Source organism: Lampetra fluviatilis, chromosome 4, assembly GCF_964198595.1.
Source record: "Lampetra fluviatilis chromosome 4, kcLamFluv1.1, whole genome shotgun sequence".
NCBI classification, from domain to species: Eukaryota; Metazoa; Chordata; class Hyperoartia; order Petromyzontiformes; family Petromyzontidae; genus Lampetra; species Lampetra fluviatilis.
This window is the reverse complement of record NC_136278.1, coordinates 10,383,469-10,404,268: the sequence shown is the minus strand read 5'-3', so window position 1 is coordinate 10,404,268 and position 20,800 is coordinate 10,383,469. Positions and strand designations below refer to the sequence as shown.

The 20,800-nt window shown below is 47.0% G+C and overlaps 1 protein-coding gene across 4 annotated transcripts in view; it reads left to right on the top strand.

Annotated features, from left to right (window-relative positions):
- Positions 1 to 20,800, top strand: part of LOC144931558 (DNA-directed DNA/RNA polymerase mu-like) — a 111,454-nt gene that overhangs the window by 83,091 nt on the left and 7,563 nt on the right. The window contains exon 11 of one of the 4 annotated variants that reach the window (XR_013636578.1): positions 15,548 to 15,603. The exons of 1 other annotated variant lie outside the window; for it this stretch is intronic. Coding sequence is in view for 2 of the 3 variants with exons in the window: in XM_078855529.1 (XP_078711655.1) it covers positions 15,548 to 15,634 (87 nt within the window). In the remaining variant the exon portion in view is untranslated. Of the gene's footprint in view, positions 1 to 15,547; positions 16,849 to 20,800 lie in introns of those variants that run through there. 2 more of the 4 variants (XM_078855529.1, XM_078855528.1) reach the window with 2 other exon arrangements.

Sequence of the window (20,800 nt, the reverse complement as noted above, 5' to 3'; positions counted from 1 at the left end):
GAACATACATATATATAAATGTCTTTGTCAATGTTGTTGAATCCCAGATGGTGATAATGCGGCAGAGTTGCTCAGCTCGCAATCCCATTCACGTTCCTGGCAGGGGTGCGACTCAGCCTGTCAGCTCTGTGCGGAGTTGATAACATAAGTAGAACTTTTTTAGAAATCCAAAAGTGGCTGGTCTTTTGATAAACTGGCTCTCAGCCACAACAAATTCCACCAATGACTCAGAGGCTACCAAGTGGGATGAGCACTGTCTGTTGCTAATTTGACCAGGGAGACACTGTTTAATGCATTGGCTTTGTCAAACATAACTATTTGCAAGTATTACGGATACCCGTTGGCTTTCATTCCGCTCATTCAATATTTCCAAATACAACCAACCGAGTATGGGAAGGTGTTACATATCCATTAGTGTGCACGATTTTCCAAACTTGTTTTCATTTGAGTTGCTTAAAGCTTTCACGCTGCAGGCAGACCTTGCCAAACACAGGGGTTACGTTCCTGAAAAATGCCGTGTTGGGTATAACCGCATTTGACAAATAACAGACTTTGTGGGAGAAACAGGGTTGCTTTCTGAGGTCCGAAAGGATCTACATGATTTCCGCCCTTGTTATTGTACTCCAGGATGCCGAGTCACTTTTTATTTCACTTCGACACAAAAACCCCCATCGCCATTGCAGTACTCTTCACGCACAGCTGCACTCACGCCCAATGCTCCCCTAATACTGAATTGCCAGGCCGAAGGCACTGAACGTGAATTATTATCTACCTAGGCGTCTGTATTGCTAATGTCCTCATTGACTGGTCGGCTAGAGATGCATGCGGCAGTGTGTGAACATTTGCATTGTGCCGTTGGGCGTGTTGGTAAATAAATGGCTCTCACAGTCGGTCCATTCACACCTTCCAATGGATGCGGCACTCCCACGGCACTTTTCGACCGGAGATGAGAATGTTAACAGCATCACGCGGCGGTTAACAGTGGTTAATGGTTTTTTGGTTAACGTTCCATCTCCCATAGGACCCCATGGTTTCGACGAATGTAAACATTTCTATTAACGGTACGTTTACATTATATGCACGCGGGCGACAATTTTGGCGGATCCAAGCGCTAGTAAGTGGGGCTGAACCACGCTTCAGCCAATCAGCGACGCACATTTATGAGCGTTTAGATCTCGACTGGCTTTGTTTACATTATGTTTTCTGTTTTGGCAGTGGGAACAGCTCTCTTGCAGACTCAGTGATTTTTACTTATTTTTCAATTCGATTAACAGTCAATTCGGTTAACAGTAGTTTTCGTGGAATGGATTTAACACGTTAACCAAGGGACTACTGTCTCGTCAAAGCACGACCCCGTGCTCTGGAAAACTTACCTCATTCGGTAAACCGTGCGTATTACAGCCGAAACACGCGTCCGATATAGCCACGTTGGGCAAGGTTTTCCTGTAACTGAAACTGGAACGTGCATTCTAGAAGTACTTCAACAATTTGTGTCCAGGCATTGGTAAAAAAGCTTGGTCAAAGTTACTTCATCCAGTATTGCTTCGGCCTTGCCAAGCACGTAAACATTACACCGGTACATACTGCTGACAGTGACTGCTTTGTGAATTTAGCCTCCAGACAAGCTTGTCTGGCCAATTTTGAAAGAAAAGGTTACACGCTGCCCTCAGAAAGATACAAGGCCTCCTGCCTGCAGTGGAATGAGCTGTCTTAACCCCTTGTTATTTCATTTGAATTGAATCCTCTTACAACTGCACAGATCCAGATGGGGCAACTTGCCTGCCTCATACAAGGCAGTTATTTCAAATCCAACTGGGAGGGGGGCAATAAAATGATTACCACTTTGTCGGCACTGGTTGCCCTGTAGGCAGACCAGTTCCCTCCATAGGATTATGGAATGTCCAGCCCTGGCTTTAGGCAACCAGCAAAACAAAAGACACTGATGTCATGCAATTCAAATGTAATACACTTGGCGCTAGCAGAACAAAAGACACTGATGTCATGCAATTCAAATGTAATACACTTGGCGCTAGCAGTGACATCTCTGCATTTAAAACTGCAATAGTTACACGGTGTGTTGAGTTCACTAGCCTATAGGCCCGAGCGTTCTTTGCCCAAGAACTCCACAACCCTTTGTCATTATGAACCTCGTCACCTGTGTTAGTTTCCTGAGCACGGCTAACATGAGTCAGTGGCACCTGATATCTGAACCAGCCCTGACCACCCTTGACCAACCTGCACTGGCCAGTATGATCAAACAGCGCCCGTGATGAGCACGGCTTGGGGAGACTTTCGTTAGGCACCAGACTGACAGATGGCTACTCTTAAGTTTTTTCGGTAAAGTCACGTAGGTAAAAAAATACAATTAATAAAAGTAAGATGAATAAATTTTTATGAATTTTAATTTACATTTTTGTTTTACCTACGTGACTTTACCGAAAAAACCTAAGAGTATGAATCCTTGCAGTCACGAAAACTTCAAATCTAGAATTGACAGATGGCTGTTGAACATTCTTTTTTTTAATAAGTATTATTGCCATTATTAACCTTCATCATCAACTTATTTGATCATTACCGTCATTTGTTTTTCAGCATCTTTAGAGCCACTGTTATCATCGTCATCATCTTCAGTTATAATTACCACCATTATCATCATTGCAAATTGCCATCATTACTCCAATTATCTTCGTCATTTTAATATCGTCTGCATCATCATCTTTTTTATAAGAAGCACTAAGCCATTCCACACTTTGGCGGAGGCTGGAGCAGCTATCACACGGTCGCAAACATGTGCACTGATTGGCTATGAGATGTTTTGCAAGGAAGCGGCCCACAAACCGCTTCACACATTCGGCGCAATTGCTTTTGCGGAACCTCCAACTAACACCAAAATTCTTTAAAAGTTTGAAAAAAAAAACCGTACGTGAATCAAACCCAAAGTGTGAATTTTACTGAAAGTACGCGCTGCGTGCTAATTTTTATGGAAGCAAATGACAACAGTGAATTTATTTTTAAGAGCAACAATTGTGTGCTGACCTTTTTGTCCAAACAGATTTAATTACAATTCTTAAACTCTGCCTCGTTGAAATATTTCTCTCGGGCTGATGCCCCCCCGTCCCGAGTTAGGAGAAGCATCTCTGGATTAAACATTTCCAAGCCAATATTTGGTTTATTGAGATCTAAAACATTTATAGATCTCAATCTTAATTTTGGAGCTTTTGTGACTGCAGGAATTATTCTTTGGTTCTTTCGGTTAAGTCACGTCTAAAAATAAAATAATAAATAAAAATAATAGCATATTACGACGTTTCGATTGCAACACAAGCAATCATCATCAGGCATAAAAGAAATAGCAACAAAAATCTAACTAGAAAACTATAGACAGACATACAAGCAGACAGACATCACAAGGGCACACAGAGAGAGGACACATATCGGCACAAAGAGAGGGGTCGTTTCTGTGACGGTCCCTTGCAGCAGCAGTACGTTGCCGTTCACTCATTGATATGCTAATTTGCTCTGCCCCCTCCCTCTCTCCGTCCCCGCCCCCCCTCTCTATATTTAAGGGACCGTCACAGAAACGACCCCTCTCTTTGTGCCGATATGTGTCCTCTGTCTGTGTGCCCTTGTGATGTCTGTCTGCTTGTATGTCTGTCTATAGTTTTCTAGTTAGATTTTTGTTGCTATTTCTTTTATGCCTGATGATGATTGCTTGTGTTGCAATCGAAACGTCGTAATATGCTATTATTTTAATTTATTATTTTATCTTTAGACGTGACTTAACCGAAAGAACCAAAGAATAATTCCTGCAGTCACGAAAGCTCCAAAATTAAGATTGAACCACTTCTACGGGGAAGTTTTAAGCTTATCCTTTTTTCTCCCTCTGGCTATTTGTTCTCTCTGCCTGTGTCCTCTCTTTGGAATTTTCACACTTAAAATTCTAACTTAGCAATCTTTGAAATACGTAATCAACCAGGCTATGCGTTAATTGTGTGTTGACCGACTCTCTGTGTTGCATTACATCACATTTCGATATTTTGCTAGGTTATTTAATTTTAGTGTGCCTTTTTCCTAATTTTCAAGCTTGCGTGCCCGTGCCACGTCGTCATCTTACTTGTGAAGTACCGTTGATGACTCTTGGACACCGTTGGTGAGGCACACGTATTTATTCCGTACAAGTAGTCACAACTGTGGACATACAATACTAGAGGGGGTATCGGCCCCCTCACCTGGCTAGCTGGGAATACACTGCTAGCTATCTCTGACCTACCTCCTAGTCCTCCACTAACGGGCTAGGGGAGGCTGTCTGGCCCGACACTGGTAAGTCGGGCTACGGTACCCGGAGTCCCAGAGCACTAGCTCTGGTTCTCGGGACCACGCCGCTGGCTCGGTCCTGCGCGGCCCTGACAAGGGCGGCGTCCCAGGGGAGTCCAGGGCTCTAGCTAGACGATCTTCGGTCTTCACTGGTTTAGCTTAACATTCTGCCCCGAGCCCTCTGACACATCCCCTTTTATACTCCACCCCTGCTGAGGGGTGGGGCCCCGGGCTGCCTGGTGCGGACGTCGTTGAGAGCACCCCCCCCGTGCACTCACGTAGCCCCGCCCACTGTGTTTGTTTCCCATAAGCTGCCATGCATAACGACTCTCTCTCTAACACCCCTACATCACCCCCCCCCGCATAGCTTGCAGCCGTCCCGGCTGCCAACATACAAAAAAACGACAATAAAAGCGCATTTACCCCCTGACCGCGCGTGTGCCTCACTATTTATCAACATAACGCGAAGAGAACAACAACAAGAACCAGAAAACCCCGAAGGGAAAACAACCCGACGAACCCCCCCGAATAAATACGAATTCCGTAAAAGCAACGTATATACAAATCGCAAGGAACCCCCAACACACACACAACACAACACAATGTGCCAGGAGCACACCACCGACGCAGCGCACAGTAACCATACACGTGAAAATAAAAAAAATAAAAAAAATTATTCTTTTTGTGCATCACAAGAGTCTGCGCAATCTTGCGCGCGTCCTTGCCGCAGGCCCGTCACACGGGGCAACCCCGGATGGCGGACCATCCGGTGGCAGCTGTCCATTTCGAAGTGAGTCTGCGCTTGATGTCGCGAGACCCTCGGCATCCCCCGTAGGGGTTGTTGGGCGGGAGCCCGTCATTCCTGGTGCACCTGGGGGCGGGACAGCCGGCAACACGTCAGGCGAGAGCAGCAGAAACGGACCCTTTGAGTCGGCCGACCCCCCACATGTTTGGCCACGCGTGTGTGGAGTGGGGCCTCGCACCGCAACGAAGGGTTTCAGCCTAGAGGGGTGCACAAACCACCGGCGCTTCCCCCATTTGATGCGAACGCACTGAGGCCGCAAAACCTCGACCACCTCGACGGGGCCCCGCCACGGCCGCACCAGTTTTGAGGAGGTCGCGAGTGGTACCTGGGGACAGTGCAGCCATGCCCTGTCCCCCGGCTTCCACTGTAGCACGTGCGCGTGACCCAGTCTGAGGCGCTCATTCGCTTTCTGACGCCTGTCGGAATTTAGCATGGCAGCATCCCGTGCCTCAGTCAATTTCGCAAGGTTAAATTTAACATGGTCGGCCAATTTAGTTTTTCCCAGCGGCGCGGGGATCTGCAGCTGTGCCCGAACAGGTGGGTCAGGTTCGCGGCCATACATGAGGAAGAAGGGTGAAAATCCCGTCGCAGCATGGGGGGCCAATCTGTATGCTGCCAGGACCCCTTGAATTTGCAAGTCCCAATCGGTCTGTGAGTCCGAAACCTGCTGCGACAACATAGACGTGATGGTTCGATGCAGACGCTCGACCATCCCGTCAGTTTGCGGGTGATAGGGAGAGGTACGAATTTTTTTCGTTCCCAGGAGCTCACAGACCTGTTGGAGGAGTTTGCCGGAAAAAAATTTTCCCTGGTCGGTCAGCAGCCGCTCCGGAGCACCTTTGTCCATGACGTAACCTTGGACAAAGGCCTCCACGATGGCTGCTGCCGACTGGCTGGCCAGGGGCCAGGCCATAGGCCAGCGCGTAAAGTATTCCACCCCGGTCAACAAATATCTATTGCCCCTAGGGGTGGCGGGAAATGGCCCCAGAATATCCAGCGCGACAAGTTCGTTCACTCTGGAGACTCTGATAGACTGCAAAGGCGGGTTTGACTCCCGTGCTGGTGGTTTTCGCTGCGCACACCGAGGGCATGATGCCAACAGATCTGCGACATCCCTTGTCATGCCTGGCCAAAAAAAATCAAGCTGGAGCAAGGCGAGGGTCTTTTGGGTACCCAGGTGGAGGAGGCGCTCATGAGCAGCCCACACCACCCTACCCCGTAACCCAGAAGAGACCACCAGCCGGTGTCGATGGGATTTCCCGTTCCAATGCATCAGCAACCCCGCGTGCATTTCCCATGCGTCGGCATCACCCGTCCCTTGCCCCGCCTCCCCGGCGCGACGACGCGACGCGAGGAGGGAGGTATCCTCCATCTGGAGACGCCCCCATTCATTAACAGGCAAACCCAGCAGGGAATCTTTTCCCTGTTGTGCGATAGAATTTGGAAGCAATGTTTCGTCGTCGGCGGCGGCCGCCAGGACCGGAACTGGCATGTCCCCTGCTGGCTTGCAACGTCCCGACCCCAGGAGGCATGCACATTCGGAGGTGGTTGGCATGCGCGACAGAGCGTCCGCGTTGGTGTGGCGAACGCCCTTACGGTAGGTGGTTTCGAAATCAAAATCCTGGAGGATCTCCAACCATCGGGACAATTGTCCCGATGGCTGTTGAACTCGCAGGGCGTACTGCAGTGCCGCATGATCTGTGCGGACGGTGAAATGCCGACCGTACAGATATGGGCGATACTGTTGGATGAAATAGACAATTGCCAACAGTTCCCTACGGGTGACACAATATCTTTGCTCCGCTGGAGACAACACCCGACTGCCGTACGCAACCACCCGTTCCACGCCGTCAACCACCTGGGAAAGCACGCCCCCAATACCCGTGTTGCTCGCATCGGTGTCGAGCAAAAATGGTTCCGAAAAATCGGGGTAAATCAAGGGAGGAGCTTTTACCAGGGCGTCCCGAAGGGAGCAGAAAGCAGCCTCCTCCTCCTGACCCCAGTGGAACCGAAACCCTTTTGATGTTAAAGCGTGTAGGGGTTTGGCAATCGTCGCAAAATCAGCGACGAACCGTCGGTAATACGACGCGAAGCCAATTAAACTCCTGACCTCTCCCACCAAGGTGGGAGTTGGCCAGGAGCTGACACACTGCGTTTTGGCGGGATCGGTAGCAATACCTGAGCGCCCCACGATGTGCCCCAAATAACGCACCGAATCGCGTAACAAATGACATTTTTGGGGTTTGAATTTCAAATTAGCAGCCCGCATCTTTAGGAAAACCACCCGCAACCTCTGGAGATGTTCGTCTAAAGTTTTACTAAAGACGATAACGTCATCCAAATAAATCAGGCACGACTCCCATTGCAATCCAGCCAAAACCAATTCCATCAAACGCTGGAAAGTTGCCGGCGCTGAGTGTAAGCCCATCGGCAACCGGTTGAATTGGAACAGGCCGTGCGGTGTATGGAAAGCAGTTTCAGGCTTTGAATCATCGTCCAGAGGAAGCTGCCAGAATCCCGAAAGTAAATCCAGTGTGGAGAAGAATCGCGCTCCCGCCAAGGCGTCCAGCGATTCGTCCATCCGTGGGAGCGGGTATGCGTCGGCAACCAAAATTTTGTTAAGGCGCCGAAAATCAACGCAAAACCGCAATGAGCCGTCCTGCTTTTTAACCAGGACGATCGGCGCTCCCCAAGGGCTGGTGGAAGGAGAAATGATGTCGGCGGCTAACATGTCATCAATAGCCGATTTGACATGGTCCTTTTCGGCGGGACTTAACCGAAACGGATTCTGGCGTATTGGCGCGCTGTCACCCGTGTCAATATGGTGACGCAGCAGATGAGTGCAACCCAAATCGTATTTGTCCCGACTGAAAACGTCGGAAAATTCCCGCAGTAGCGTTCTAAGCTGTTGGCGCTCTGAATTTGACAGGTCCGTCGATCTGACACAAAGCGCATCGAGCCACCCTCCATCGCTGTTCGAATGTGGGTGCGGCCGGGGAGCAGTGCCGACGTGATTCGCAACAGGTTCCTCGCAGGGCACCGGCGTCGTGTGAGCAAGCACCGTCCCTTGAGGAACTACCACTGTCTGCGACCCCACATTGAGGACCGCGATGAAAGGGTCCCCGTCCCCTCTTACGACGGTCTGGGCCGGAATCAAATGAGGTCCACTAACCCCGGCCCTAGATGGTCCCAGCAGAATTCCCTGGTCCCCAATGCCCTCAGCGAAGGGCCGACGAAGTTTTAGAGGCACCAACATTTGAGCTCCCGGCGGCACACGAACTGTTTTAACGACGAACGCTGGTACTGTTACGAACGCCGTCCGAGCCGCAGTAGGGGAAGGCAGGAACGCCATGCGTCGTCCCGACGGGAGCTCAATGCATCCCTGGTCTATTAAAATACAAATCGGCATTTTGCCCAAGAAGTCCGTCCCCAGCAGGCACGGAACCGCCAGCGAGGAGGAAACAAAAATCGGGCCCGACAATTTGATATCCCCGATACAAATTTGCGCTCGAATCTGTCCAATGATGCCAAGAGAGCCCCCGTTAGCAGCATAGAATGGGACGTTAACCGGCAGTAAAGGACGGCTCTGGACAGGTAGAATATTGTAAATGAGTTCGGAAATGATGGTCGCCGATGCCCCCGTATCGACCAGGATGCGTACCTCCACCCCGTCAATGTGTCCCACCACGGCCGACGACCCCGACGACGCGGCCACAACGCGATGGGCCAACATGGACCACTGCCTGGGTTCGATTTGAGTCCCCATAGTGGTGCGTGTTGGCCCGTCGCAGCGCAATGTCGGCCCCCCGTTCGTTGCGGTGTGCGAGTGTGTGACGAGTGTGTGCTTGGGCCAAACATGAGGAGTGCCGCGACTCGCCGGATTATGTTGATGGAGCTTGGGAGGAGGAGGGCCGGCGTCCTGTCGAGGCGTCGTCCCGCGCTGCCGAGGAGAGCGGCACCCCGAGGCGACATGGCCCCAGACGCCGCAGTTGAAGCAACGCGGGAGCGCCGGCGGCGATGACGGACGGTCGAAGTGGCTCGACCCATCCCGGCCCGACCGTGCTCCCGTCCCCTGCTGCCGTCGACGGTCGACGGCGTAAACCTCCTCCGCCGGGAGGGTGGCTGCAGCCACCGCACGCCCGGCCGCTGCCCTGCTGGCTTTCCGACGCTGTGACAGCAGGTTGGCGTGGAGGAGCGCGCGCAGCCTGGAGGGAACTCATCTCCGTGTCCTCCTGTGCAACGACGGCGATGTCCAGGTCGTCTGCCAGCAGGAGGATTTTTTCTGTGACCATGGCGTCCATGCCGTCGTCGTCCATTCGAGGGAAGGCCGTCTTCGCCAGTGCCAGGAGACTCGTCCTGTACGCCAGGGGCGACTCCTTTACACCCCGCTGGCGATCGTAAAACTGCTGCCTGCATTCCGACCACCGTGCCATTTCTTGGTGGGCGAGGAAGCGTCGCTGGAAGCCGCCCCCGTCGCCCTCCGCGCCAACAAACTCTTTGAGCGGAGGCAGCCGTTGGTGCAGCGCAGCGGTCGCCATGGAAGCTCGCAGGCTGCTGTCCCCGTAACTCGGCTGCGCTTCGGCGCGAACGGCAGATGGTATCGCTTGTCGCAGCCGTGATGACGCTCCCTCCGCTGGCGGTGACGCGACAGCCCCAGCGAGAGCGATGTTGGACCCGAGGTTCAGGCCGGCCACGCCCTCAGCAGCTGCTGCGGCGATGGCGGGAGATTCAAAGTTTGAATCCGTTGAGATGGCGGGAAGGCGCATCGGACGTCGGTTCTCCTCGCCCCGTGGTGGTCCACCAGCCCCCAGCCGCGTGATGTGTTCGAGTGTGGCGGCAGCGGCGTAAAGCAGCTCCGCCAGCCTCGCGTGAGCCAGCTTCAGCCCTTCTGATGGCGGCTCCTCTTCATCCTGATGCCCCGGTAAGAATGCGTCCGGCCCCGGCTGCACGATGTCTTGTTGAGCCGTCTCGGGCTCGACAATTTCAGCGGTGTCCTCCACCTGCGGTACTCCGGCTCGAGCTGTCCGGCGCGTGTCCATGTTCGTAGTTGTTCTGACACCAGATGAAGTACCGTTGATGACTCTTGGACACCGTTGGTGAGGCACATGTATTTATTCCGTACAAGTAGTCACAACTGTGGACATACAATACTAGAGGGGGTATCGGCCCCCTCACCCGGCTAGCTGGGAATACACTGCTAGCTATCTCTGACCTACCTCCTAGTCCTCCACTAACGGGCTAGGGGAGGCTGTCTGGCCCGACACTGGTAAGTCGGGCTACGGTACCCGGAGTCCCAGAGCACTAGCTCTGGTTCTCGGGACCACGCCGCTGGCTCGGTCCTGCGCGGCCCTGATAAGGGCGGCGTCCCAGGGGAGTCCAGGGCTCTAGCTAGACGATCGTCGGTCTTCACTGGTTTAGCTTAACATTCTGCCCCGAGCCCTCTGACACATCCCCCTTTATACTCCACCCCCGCGTAGGGGTGGGGCCCCGGACTGCCTGGTGCGGACGTCGTTGAGAGCACCCCCCCCGTGCACTCACGTAGCCCTGCCCACTGTGTTTGTTTCCCATAAGCTGCCATGCATAACGGCTCTCTCTCTAACACCCCTACACTTGCAGCAGCAGTACGTTGCCGTTCACTCATTGATATGCTAATTTTCTCTGCCCCCTCCCTCTCTCCGTCCCCGCCCCCCCCCTCTCTATGTTTAAGGGACCGTCACAGAAACGACCCCTCTCTTTGTGCCGATATGTGTCCTCTCTCTGTGTGCCCTTGTGATGTCTGTCTGCTTGTATGTCTGTCTATAGTTTTCTAGTTAGATTTTTGTTGCTATTTCTTTTATGCCTGATGATGATTGCTTGTGTTGCAATCGAAACGTCGTAATATGCTATTATTTTAATTTATGATTTTATCTTTAGACGTGACTTAACCGAAAGAACCAAAGAAGAATTTATAGATCTCTGTATAAATGAATGGTTGTTGCTTCAGTGCATTAGTATAGTAATACCGATAAAAAAGAAAAAACAGTTTAATTGCTGTAGCGTTTCCCCCCCCCCCCCCCCAGATGCCTAAGGGTTTGGCAGATCAATGGTTTACATTAACATTTGTTTTAAAATGGCTATGCTGTACAGCTTTGACTTCATCTAGTCCTTTGCAAAGTCTAGCCCATTAAAGCAACTAATACAGAGCACAGGAACACCTCGCACTTTCGTCTGGTTAGGGACCAGATCGTCGACGAATGTCAAAAATGGAAGAATGTCAAAGCAGAGCCTTTATTTAGCTTGCAAATTCATTTTGGGCCAGCGAAATACGTACTTGCAAAATACGTTCCTTCGGAGTGGACAGGTAGGAACTTGGTTGGACAGTGCATTCGTGCACGAAAGAAAGCTCGCGGTCACGTGACGCACTTCAACCAATCCGGGAGTGTACATGTTTGGGAGGGGCTATGCACGACAGACAAATAATCCCTGGTGGGCAGTGTGGAACTGTTGTTCCTACCTGTATAACTACAGTAACTATAGAACACATGCGTGCGAAACCTAAATAAACCGAAATAAAATAAACATGAGAATAAATAAACAAATCTAAAAAAACTAAATTATATATTTAAATAGTTTTATTCTTGCGTAAGTGGACGATGAATATATCGGTGATTTAGGGGGAATCTAGATTCAGAAAATAGGAAGGAGAAAATTTGTGAGGATGAGGTTCATCATCAGAACCGCAATTCAACTGTGCCGTCTTCTAATGAGTGTGGTATGCACTGGCGTAGAGTTGTTTTATTTCCTCTAACACTTTCGCTTTATTCTTAAGAATTGTACTGACTGCTGTGCGAGGTACGCCGAGCTTGCGACTTATATCAGCATGGGACATGCCTTGCTCATTAAGTTTGACTATGTCAAGCTTTTCTCGCAAATTGAGAACCTCATGGGTTCTTTCAGCTTTACTATCACCACACTTAGGATCAGAGGCGTAGCTAGGGGGGGGCAGGGGGGTACATATGTCCCCGGGCGCCAAGGTAAAGGGGCGCCAAAATGAGGCTTACAACGTTACATTATAACTTATTGCGGCGGGCGCGGCAGCCTGAAACTACTGCACAAATCTACACCTCAACCTAAAAGTTTATGTATCCCGCCACACACAGCCTACATGTCATGTAATTACATTTTGGCACGCGCGCCTATTAAGAACTTACATGGAAGAACGTCCCAAACAACAGACAGGCGCAATCTTTCAGCCTTAGTCACTGGCCTGTTTTTTGGTGGCGGAAACTACGACGGCCTGAAACACACTGGAGTGCACTATCAGAAGCTGTTAAAGCTATCTATGAAGGACTGGATGAACTAGTAGGGCTGCTAGACAAATTATCGGAGGACGTAACTATGACGCCTGAAACCAGAAGTGATGCAGAACAGTTACAGGCATGCGTATTACATTTTTACTTCATAGTTTTATTACATTTCTGGAATGTCATTCTTGGAAAAATTGATCGTATTCAGAAGCGCTTACAGGATCCTACTATGAATTTCAAGGAAGCAGAAACTGATCTTGAATCTTTGGGGCATGAATTTGTCAAGCTTCGTGATGATTTGAGCCAATTTGCTGTAGAAAACGCCAAAACAAGATGCACAGCCTGGGAGATCGATGTGGACAGAAGAATTAGGCGACGTCGGAAGATGCCAGGAGAACTGGCAAGAGATGCAGGACTTTCAGCAGAAGAAGAAATTGTGCACGTTATGAACAGTGTATTTTATCGACTTCAACAGGAGATGTCAACACGGTTTTTACGACTAAAAGACCTGAACACAAAATTTGGATTTCTGCTGGACGTCAAAACTCTTCTATCCGACACAGATGTCGATGCAATGCGTCGAAATTGCACAGATTTTGGAAATTTCTATGACACCGACATGAATGGCCACGAACTTTTCACAGAAATTGTAGATTGCAAAATGCTGCTCAGTAACCGGAATGAAGTTCTACCAGAAACTCCTTTGGATTTTCTTGGTTTGATTGTGTTTTATGGAGACGACATATTTCCGAATTTGCGAATTTCACTGCAAATTGTATTAACAATAGCAGTTTCAATTGCAAGCTGTGAGCGGTCGTTCAGCAAATTGAAACTTATTTTGTCGTATTTGCGTGCTTCAATGGGACAAGATCGTCTCAGCGATCTTGCTCTTCTTAGCGTTGAAAGAGAAACATTGGAAAAAACAGATTTTGATTACGTGATTGACCAGTTTGCGACAGTGAAATCAAGAAAAATGTGTCTTTTGTAGACTATGTCAACCAGTCTACGACAGTGACTGAGTGAGCCATGTAATATAATTTCTATAAATTTGCTTTTTTAAATACAATGTTTCATTAAAATTTAAATTATTCCTTATTCGATGTAATAGGAAAATGTGATTAAACGGGGGGGGGGGGGCGCCAATTTTATAGTTCGTCCCCGGGCGCAAAATATCCTAGCTACGCCTCTGCTTAGGATTCATTGTGAATATATTAAAGCACAAAAATAAGTATTTTTACAGTAATCACAAAAATAAGCACAGTATGAATACTATATTCTTTGTTCTTTCGGTAAAGTCACGTAGAAGGGAAATAATAAAATAATACAAATATAAAACAATAAAATTCTCACGACGTTTCGACTGCAACACAAGCAATCATCATCACGTGTTTTATAATCACGAAAATAACTATGAACACTGTAGTATTATACTGTTATCACAAAAATAACTATAAATTGTTTCCAGTATAATCACAGAGATAAGTACAGTATTAATAATATATGAATAAACACCCAAATATAAGAGATGCTCACTGAACGACTTCTATTCAAAGACTGAGTGAAAAAGACGGCGCGTGGCGCGAACGTCGTGGAAGGTTTGGGGTGAAATCGGACGAAATAAGAAAGCTGCGTGGACGAAATTTAAAATGTGGTGATAGTTGAAAACGGCCGAAACAGTGAAGCGATGAAAGTCAAGGTATCACTGTATTACGGATAGGAGAAACTGCAGGCACGCAGAGGTCTCCAGGCTGTGCATAGCAAATGTATAAAGCATTTTATCACACAAAAGTCCGGTCATCATTGCAGCAGCTTTTTGCTAACCACCGAATAAAGACAAGTCACTGCATCGCTTGCTTTCAGATGCGCTTCTGCGGCCGTCTGGAATGCTCTTCTTTCTAACATTAGGAAGTCACTGGAGCTGTACACTCTCAAATCTAGATTGAAAACTAATTTCTTTGAAAATACTTTTGTGTTTAGTTTGTTATCCTTCCCCCGCACCTCCGATTAGCACAAGTTGGCTATATACGGTGTGAAAGAAGTTCAACATACATAGATATATATTTCCTTCAGAGTTCACAGGATCATTTTGCCTGCCGCCACACGAATCGTAAAAGTCAATGGGTTTCATTTGAAAATATTTTACACGGTTACATGAGTAGGGTGGAATGTCCCTGAAGTGTTGTTATATTTATCCTCATCTTACATTTATGGAAACATGATCAATACATCTCCTATCCTAATATGGCATTAAAATCCGATATTTTGACACCTGCTTACAAATATTTCGTTTCGTAGAATGCTGAAGGTAAGGGTGCAGCCATGCAATTGCTTGCTCGCTCCACTGCTAGATGGTCGTTGCTAGAGAGAGCTCTAGAGAGAGCTCCTCGAGATGTTACTTGGCCTACTCTTCCGCACTGACCAGACATCAAATTAGAACCAAAGTGTCACCGCTCTTCAAACGGGCATGGAGCAGTGGTGATCGACATCGTTGGCCCTGAGCCAGGAGTAAACATTCACCGTTGCTGTGGCAGAGGCCTCGGCTGTTCTTGGCATGAGCAGTGTTATTTAAAGAAAAAATAGAACTCGCATTATGAAGCTTTGAGCAACAATAGGCTGAGTCAATCTCTGACTGGGATTTAAATTTGCATGTTCTCCCTGTGGTCGCGTGGATTTTTTTCTCCGGGTTCTCCGGTTTTTGCCTCCGCATTTTAAAACATGCATTGAGATTATTTAGATGATTTTGCTGCCATAAATGTCCAAGTTATACGATTCTTAGTTAAGCTATCATTTGTGGTCAGGTCGCTACTGAAAAACAAGTTAATACCTCAGTGGGCTTTGCCTGGTAGGATGGGATAGTTTAGTTTGATTTGTTTTGGTGATTTGTTTACCTTTCTTGTACTTTGCACTGCTGTCATGTTTTTGTATTGTTTGTTGTTGAAAGTTTTTACCCGCCCCTATTGAACATTTGTGAAAAAGAGCTTTATAGCTAATCGGATTCCTCCAATATAAATACACATTCTGATTCTGAATTTGTAACCCACGTGGTTGTGAGTCGAGTGGCATCACCATTCGTTTGGAGTACCTGTGTAATACTGCAAGTATGGAGAGATTATAATCGCGTCTTCTTTTTTTGCATTTGCAGAACACGTTTTTGAACGCAACAACGGAACAACAGATATTCAGTCACCTGCAGTTGCCTTTTGTTGAGCCTTGTTTCCGCAATGCTTAAGAAAACAGATTCAATTGGATGCCAACTGATTTTTTTCCCTCCTGTGTCAAGTTCACTGAACAATTACAACGCACAAACATTATCTCTACACAGATGTGCATGCATGCGTACAGTTGTGCAATGTCAGGTTTTTGTGTACAAGGTTTGTAAGCGGTTAAATTACAGTGCTCATTAAATGACATTACCTTAATTCAGCTCAAGTGTTACAGATATGCGCAGCTCTTTGAAATGCACGGCAAATTATTCTGATCCACGGCAAATTGAGTAGCAGCCCCGCTATTTTTAGCATTAATTGTTAATGTTTGTGACATCCTATCAAAATCTAGACACTAGATGTACGCTATTCAGGTCAACAGAGATTATTCATTACAGTTTTTCTTATTTTATCCCCTTCATATGTTTTTTTTTCATGCATTGTCACCTTTGTGACACCCATTTTACCCAGGGAGCCACACGGCCGCTTTGTTTCTTAAAACGTTAACAAGCAATTTACGAGCGTTCCTACACTTGTGTGACAATGGGTGATGCTTCATTATAGGCGGCGGCGAGGGCTGCCTTGGAAGGAGAGAAAAAATAAATATATAAACCGCCCGCAACAGCAACACGGTGGAAGCGCATGTGTACCTTTGTTCAATCAATCGCTGCCTTTAATTCAGTTGGTAAAGTAGCAGCGGAATGTCCTTTAACGGTGACACCGCTGACTCCGTGTTACGAGATTGGCTTGCCGGTTGATCCTGGCCGAGCGGTCCGCGTGTTTGCCGCTTATTGAAGAGGTTTCTTGGTTCGAGCCCCAGCGGCTGCCCTGGGTAAAAATACGTCGGAAGCGACACTAACGCGCGCCCCGTCTGCTTCACAAGTGAACGGACAGATCTCCTGTGCCGAGTAAGCCACGTGCACAAGGCAAATATGGTTCAAATTTGCAAGAAATCAACCGATTGCTGTACTTGGTAGACCATAGCCATCTTTGAAACGGAGCGCCCCAGCGTGACAGCCTTGCAGTATAAAAATGACGCGAATAACTCACGTGCTAAATTATTCAGATAACACTGCTAATTTTATCCAAAGTATATCGTGAGATTTATATTGTCGTGAAGGTACTTTCCAAATGCATTTTTTGTAATTAGAGTGCTATTTGCTTTTGAAAAACATCTGTTGATTAAAGCATTAAATGTAATTACGGTGAGTGTGCCATGGCTGCAAATACTGAACCGATGTTCAAATGTTGGTTTCAATAAAATTACATATATAAAATCAATTTGTTATTTATGTGTATTTGTGTATTGGAGATGTAAAAATAATGTTTCTACCTGCATGCTCATGCTTAGCCTTGCCCATATTTCCCTTATGAATTATATTCGTGCGTACGAACGTATGTCCTTGGCATTTAACTGAACAGTTGGTCACTGTTGTGAGGCATGGGTCGTGTCCATGGGAAGCAGTCCAATTCTATTCTTGTGTATGATGGCAATATGTTCAGGAGTTAAATGTCAGTGTTGAGGTCTGCTATCCACGACGAGAGGGCTTCAGGAGAGAGTTTGTGTAGGTTTGCTATTCCTCTTCCGTTGAAGGAGTGCTGACTATAGTGGTTTACTGTGGTCCACAGTTCCGATTTCAATGGCCACAATAACACTGCAGTCTTGAATTTCCCGTTTATGAAAGAGATGTGCGAATCGGATGATTACACCATCGGTGTCTTCGAGGAATGTCAAAGCCAGGAGGTGAGATGTTTGTGTCTCGAATTTGGTATTTATACTGGATATCCGCGTTGTTCCACTGTTTGCCAGCGTTCTTCCGAATCTGTGTAAGATTCTAGGATGGTGACAGTGCTGTACTGTACTCTAACAATGCTGCAGTAAAGCCTCGGAGCATTTACGTAAAGCTCAACATGCATCAGCATTATTCCCCGATAGAAATTAATGCACGACAGTTAAACCGTTTCATAACATGAACATAAAAGTTACCAGCATGGTTGTAAGCATAAATACATTACCACGCGGTGCCTTTTTTTATATAGATATGACATGCTCTCTACAAATGATCTGGTATGGATTATTGTGTGTGACGGATTGGCAGCCAAGAGTGGACACACGAGGGGATGACCAAAGGGGAGATGGAATGATAAACATCAGGGCAAGTGTTGAAGTATAATCAATTTCAGGTGCTCATAACTGTAGGTGGTAGCACATCATTATGGGGTCGCTTTCATCTCACAGTTATACAGTTTGATAAATTAAGGAGGCTGAATGGCATATAACACTGGTGTTTAAATATGTCCGATTGCTTAGCAAGCTGTAAAGGAAGGGAATTCGAGTTAGAATTTTGGGTCAAGTAAAATTACCATAGATGATTGCTCATTACTGTTAATGACCCTATTCCTTAAACAGGGTCATTTTCTTGGAAGAATAATCAATGTTGACGTTCCACAAAGTAGTCCTCGTTTTATTGACTTTGAAGAGATGATGGCAGCGTCGACCAGGAATGAAACTTCCAACCTTCCTATTGTGAGGATGAAGCCGATGTTGAACGCGGCTCATCTCCTCATCTCTCCAGCATGCAGTGAGTTTAAAGCGACCAACGTCCTGGCGATGTCAGGACAGGCCAGAGGTGGATCATGAAATGGTGGGGGGCGGCGGTCCTGTAATTTCAACCTTTTCAAATATGGCCCTACATTACGAATACTAACAATTAACTAGAAATATAATATTTTCATGGTAAATATGAATAACAACCCACATTTTTTAGAGGTCTCAAGGAGGTGGGGGGGGGATGCACCCAGTGTCCCGAAGAATTTGCCATCTAACAATTGTTATTCCACCTGGTAAGGCTCGCCGAGCTATATCGCTATTTTAAAAATCGACCTGGCCACAAATGTATGTATGTTGAACTTCTTTCACAAGTAGCCAACCGTGCAAATCAGAGGTACGGGGGAAGGACATCGCTTACCATGTGCAAATGTCTAGCAGTCAATGATTTAAACGCATATTTCTAAATGTGGAGAAGAAAAACCGAAGAACCCGGAGAAAAATCCACGTGATCATGCAAAATCCTTATATAGAGCTTCATGGTCTTGATCGAAGCTACGACATCCTGTATACCAGGTGAGGTAGTTAACATCTCTCCACCGTGGCGCCCCAAAGAGAAGAGCTCGCTATGGGCGGCGAGTGGTTGAGTGTATGGACTTTCTATGTGGGAGGGGCTAGAAATTGAGAAGGCGTGGTTATGTAAAGTGGGCGGTGCTGCTGGACGAAGGGTCTGGCAGTGCACGGTGTATGCTGGTTGATTCTTTCTTTCATGTTATTATTATGGCAAGAACGCGAGCCCGGTACAATGCGCCGGAGGTTTCTGGAGGGGAACAGAACAACTGGGGTGGGGACTGTCGGCGCTTCAGGACCGGCTGGTTGATTCTTACAAGTCATTGTCAATTCCAGAGTTCAACACTCAAACTGAAGCAATGTATCGAATATTCTGAGAGTAGTGCACGGTGACATTTTCTTTTTTATCCTGTAGATCGTTACGTATATGGGCCACTGTGGACCACATGAAATGAGAGCACTTGATTTGCTTTGCAAATATTTAACTGAGTGCATAACTTTACTGTATATTGATTATTGAAGAACACTCGATTAAAAGGATGACAGTGCCTTACTGGCTTTCAATGAGAAAAATCGTGCATATAGATGTTTTAAACCAATGTGAGGATTAATTAATTATTCGTTGAAATACAAACCTCTGTTTTATCAGCTTCTCTTATTACCATTGTCCTGCAGAAACAATGTTGAGTTATAATAATACCACGGGAAATGTTTTAATTGGAGGTGCATACAAGCTGTGGATTATTTGGACAAAGCCACGCAATAAACACCTCTCCACCACCTATCCCACACAACAACTCACTTTAAACTTCCACGAATTTTACTTCGGTCCACCTACCAATCGACGTTCATCACTGAGCACCAGCTGTTTGCAAGGATGTGTATATAACATGGTAAAGCCACAGCCCTGCAATTTCTGGCTCATGCCACTGCTGACGGAAGGGCTTCCATTAGTCGTAGCTCTAGAGAGCCCATATCAGCATCTTCATTCATCCTGGAAGAATCCGATTAGCTCTGCTCTTTTTCACGGATGTCCATATCGAGGGTATTTTAGCACACTCTCTCACGTTTGCCAGATGTCTTGGAAGAGGTTGAATACCCACATTTTACGATTAAACGAAACTATTTTTTTTATTTCTTAAATTATTTTTTCACCAGGTAAGGCCCACTGAGCTACATAGCTCTTTTTCAGAAGCGACCTGGCCACAAAATGATAGCCAAATGAAGTAGCTTACCGTGTGGACATTTATAGCAGCCAAATACTCGAAATGCATGTTTATAAGTGTGGAGGGTAAAACCAGAGGACCAAGAGAAAAACCCACACGACCACGGGGAGAACATGCAAACTCCAACTATACAGACGTCAGGGTCAGCAGCGAACCCACGCCCTCCTGTATACCAGGTGAGGTAGTTAACATAAAGTCACCGTGGCACCCTGCTGATTGACTAAGGAGTGGACTCCTTTACACTGCTGCGTTGACAGAGGCGGGGGAATTAGAAAACTTGCACCATTGTTTCGACTACCACACCAGGAGATTGAATCCATGTGGCAGCTTAATTGTAGGAAAATATATCCATACTATCAGAATACTTTTCTCTGTCAGATGAAATCCCTATCACAGACCCAGGGCCCCTTTTGCCACACATGCACCTCATAACCATTGCATCTTGCAAAGTAAACCGAGAATTATTTTTTTTAACTGTCAAAAGCATGTTACATTTGCTAGAAAAGTTGGAGCACCTCTTCATGTTAAATCCAATTGTGCACCATTATCACAATATAATCATAAACTAAATATGTTCTAGCCTTTACAAAATACATTGACAAATAAATCCACTCAATAAATGAACAAACGAAAAAGCATGGTTGCGGAACAAAAAAAATCAAAGGCTTTTCCAACTGCGAGTGGCAATACAACTGCCAAATTATTTTCCAATTTCACATTAATGAGTTGTAGCAACAGCATTGTGTAAAAGTGAGCGTGCAAATTATTCGAAAACGGCAAACAGACAACTGTCAGATGTGTCGGGCTAAAACGTGGCAGCATTAGAATTCTACCAACCTAATACGCTC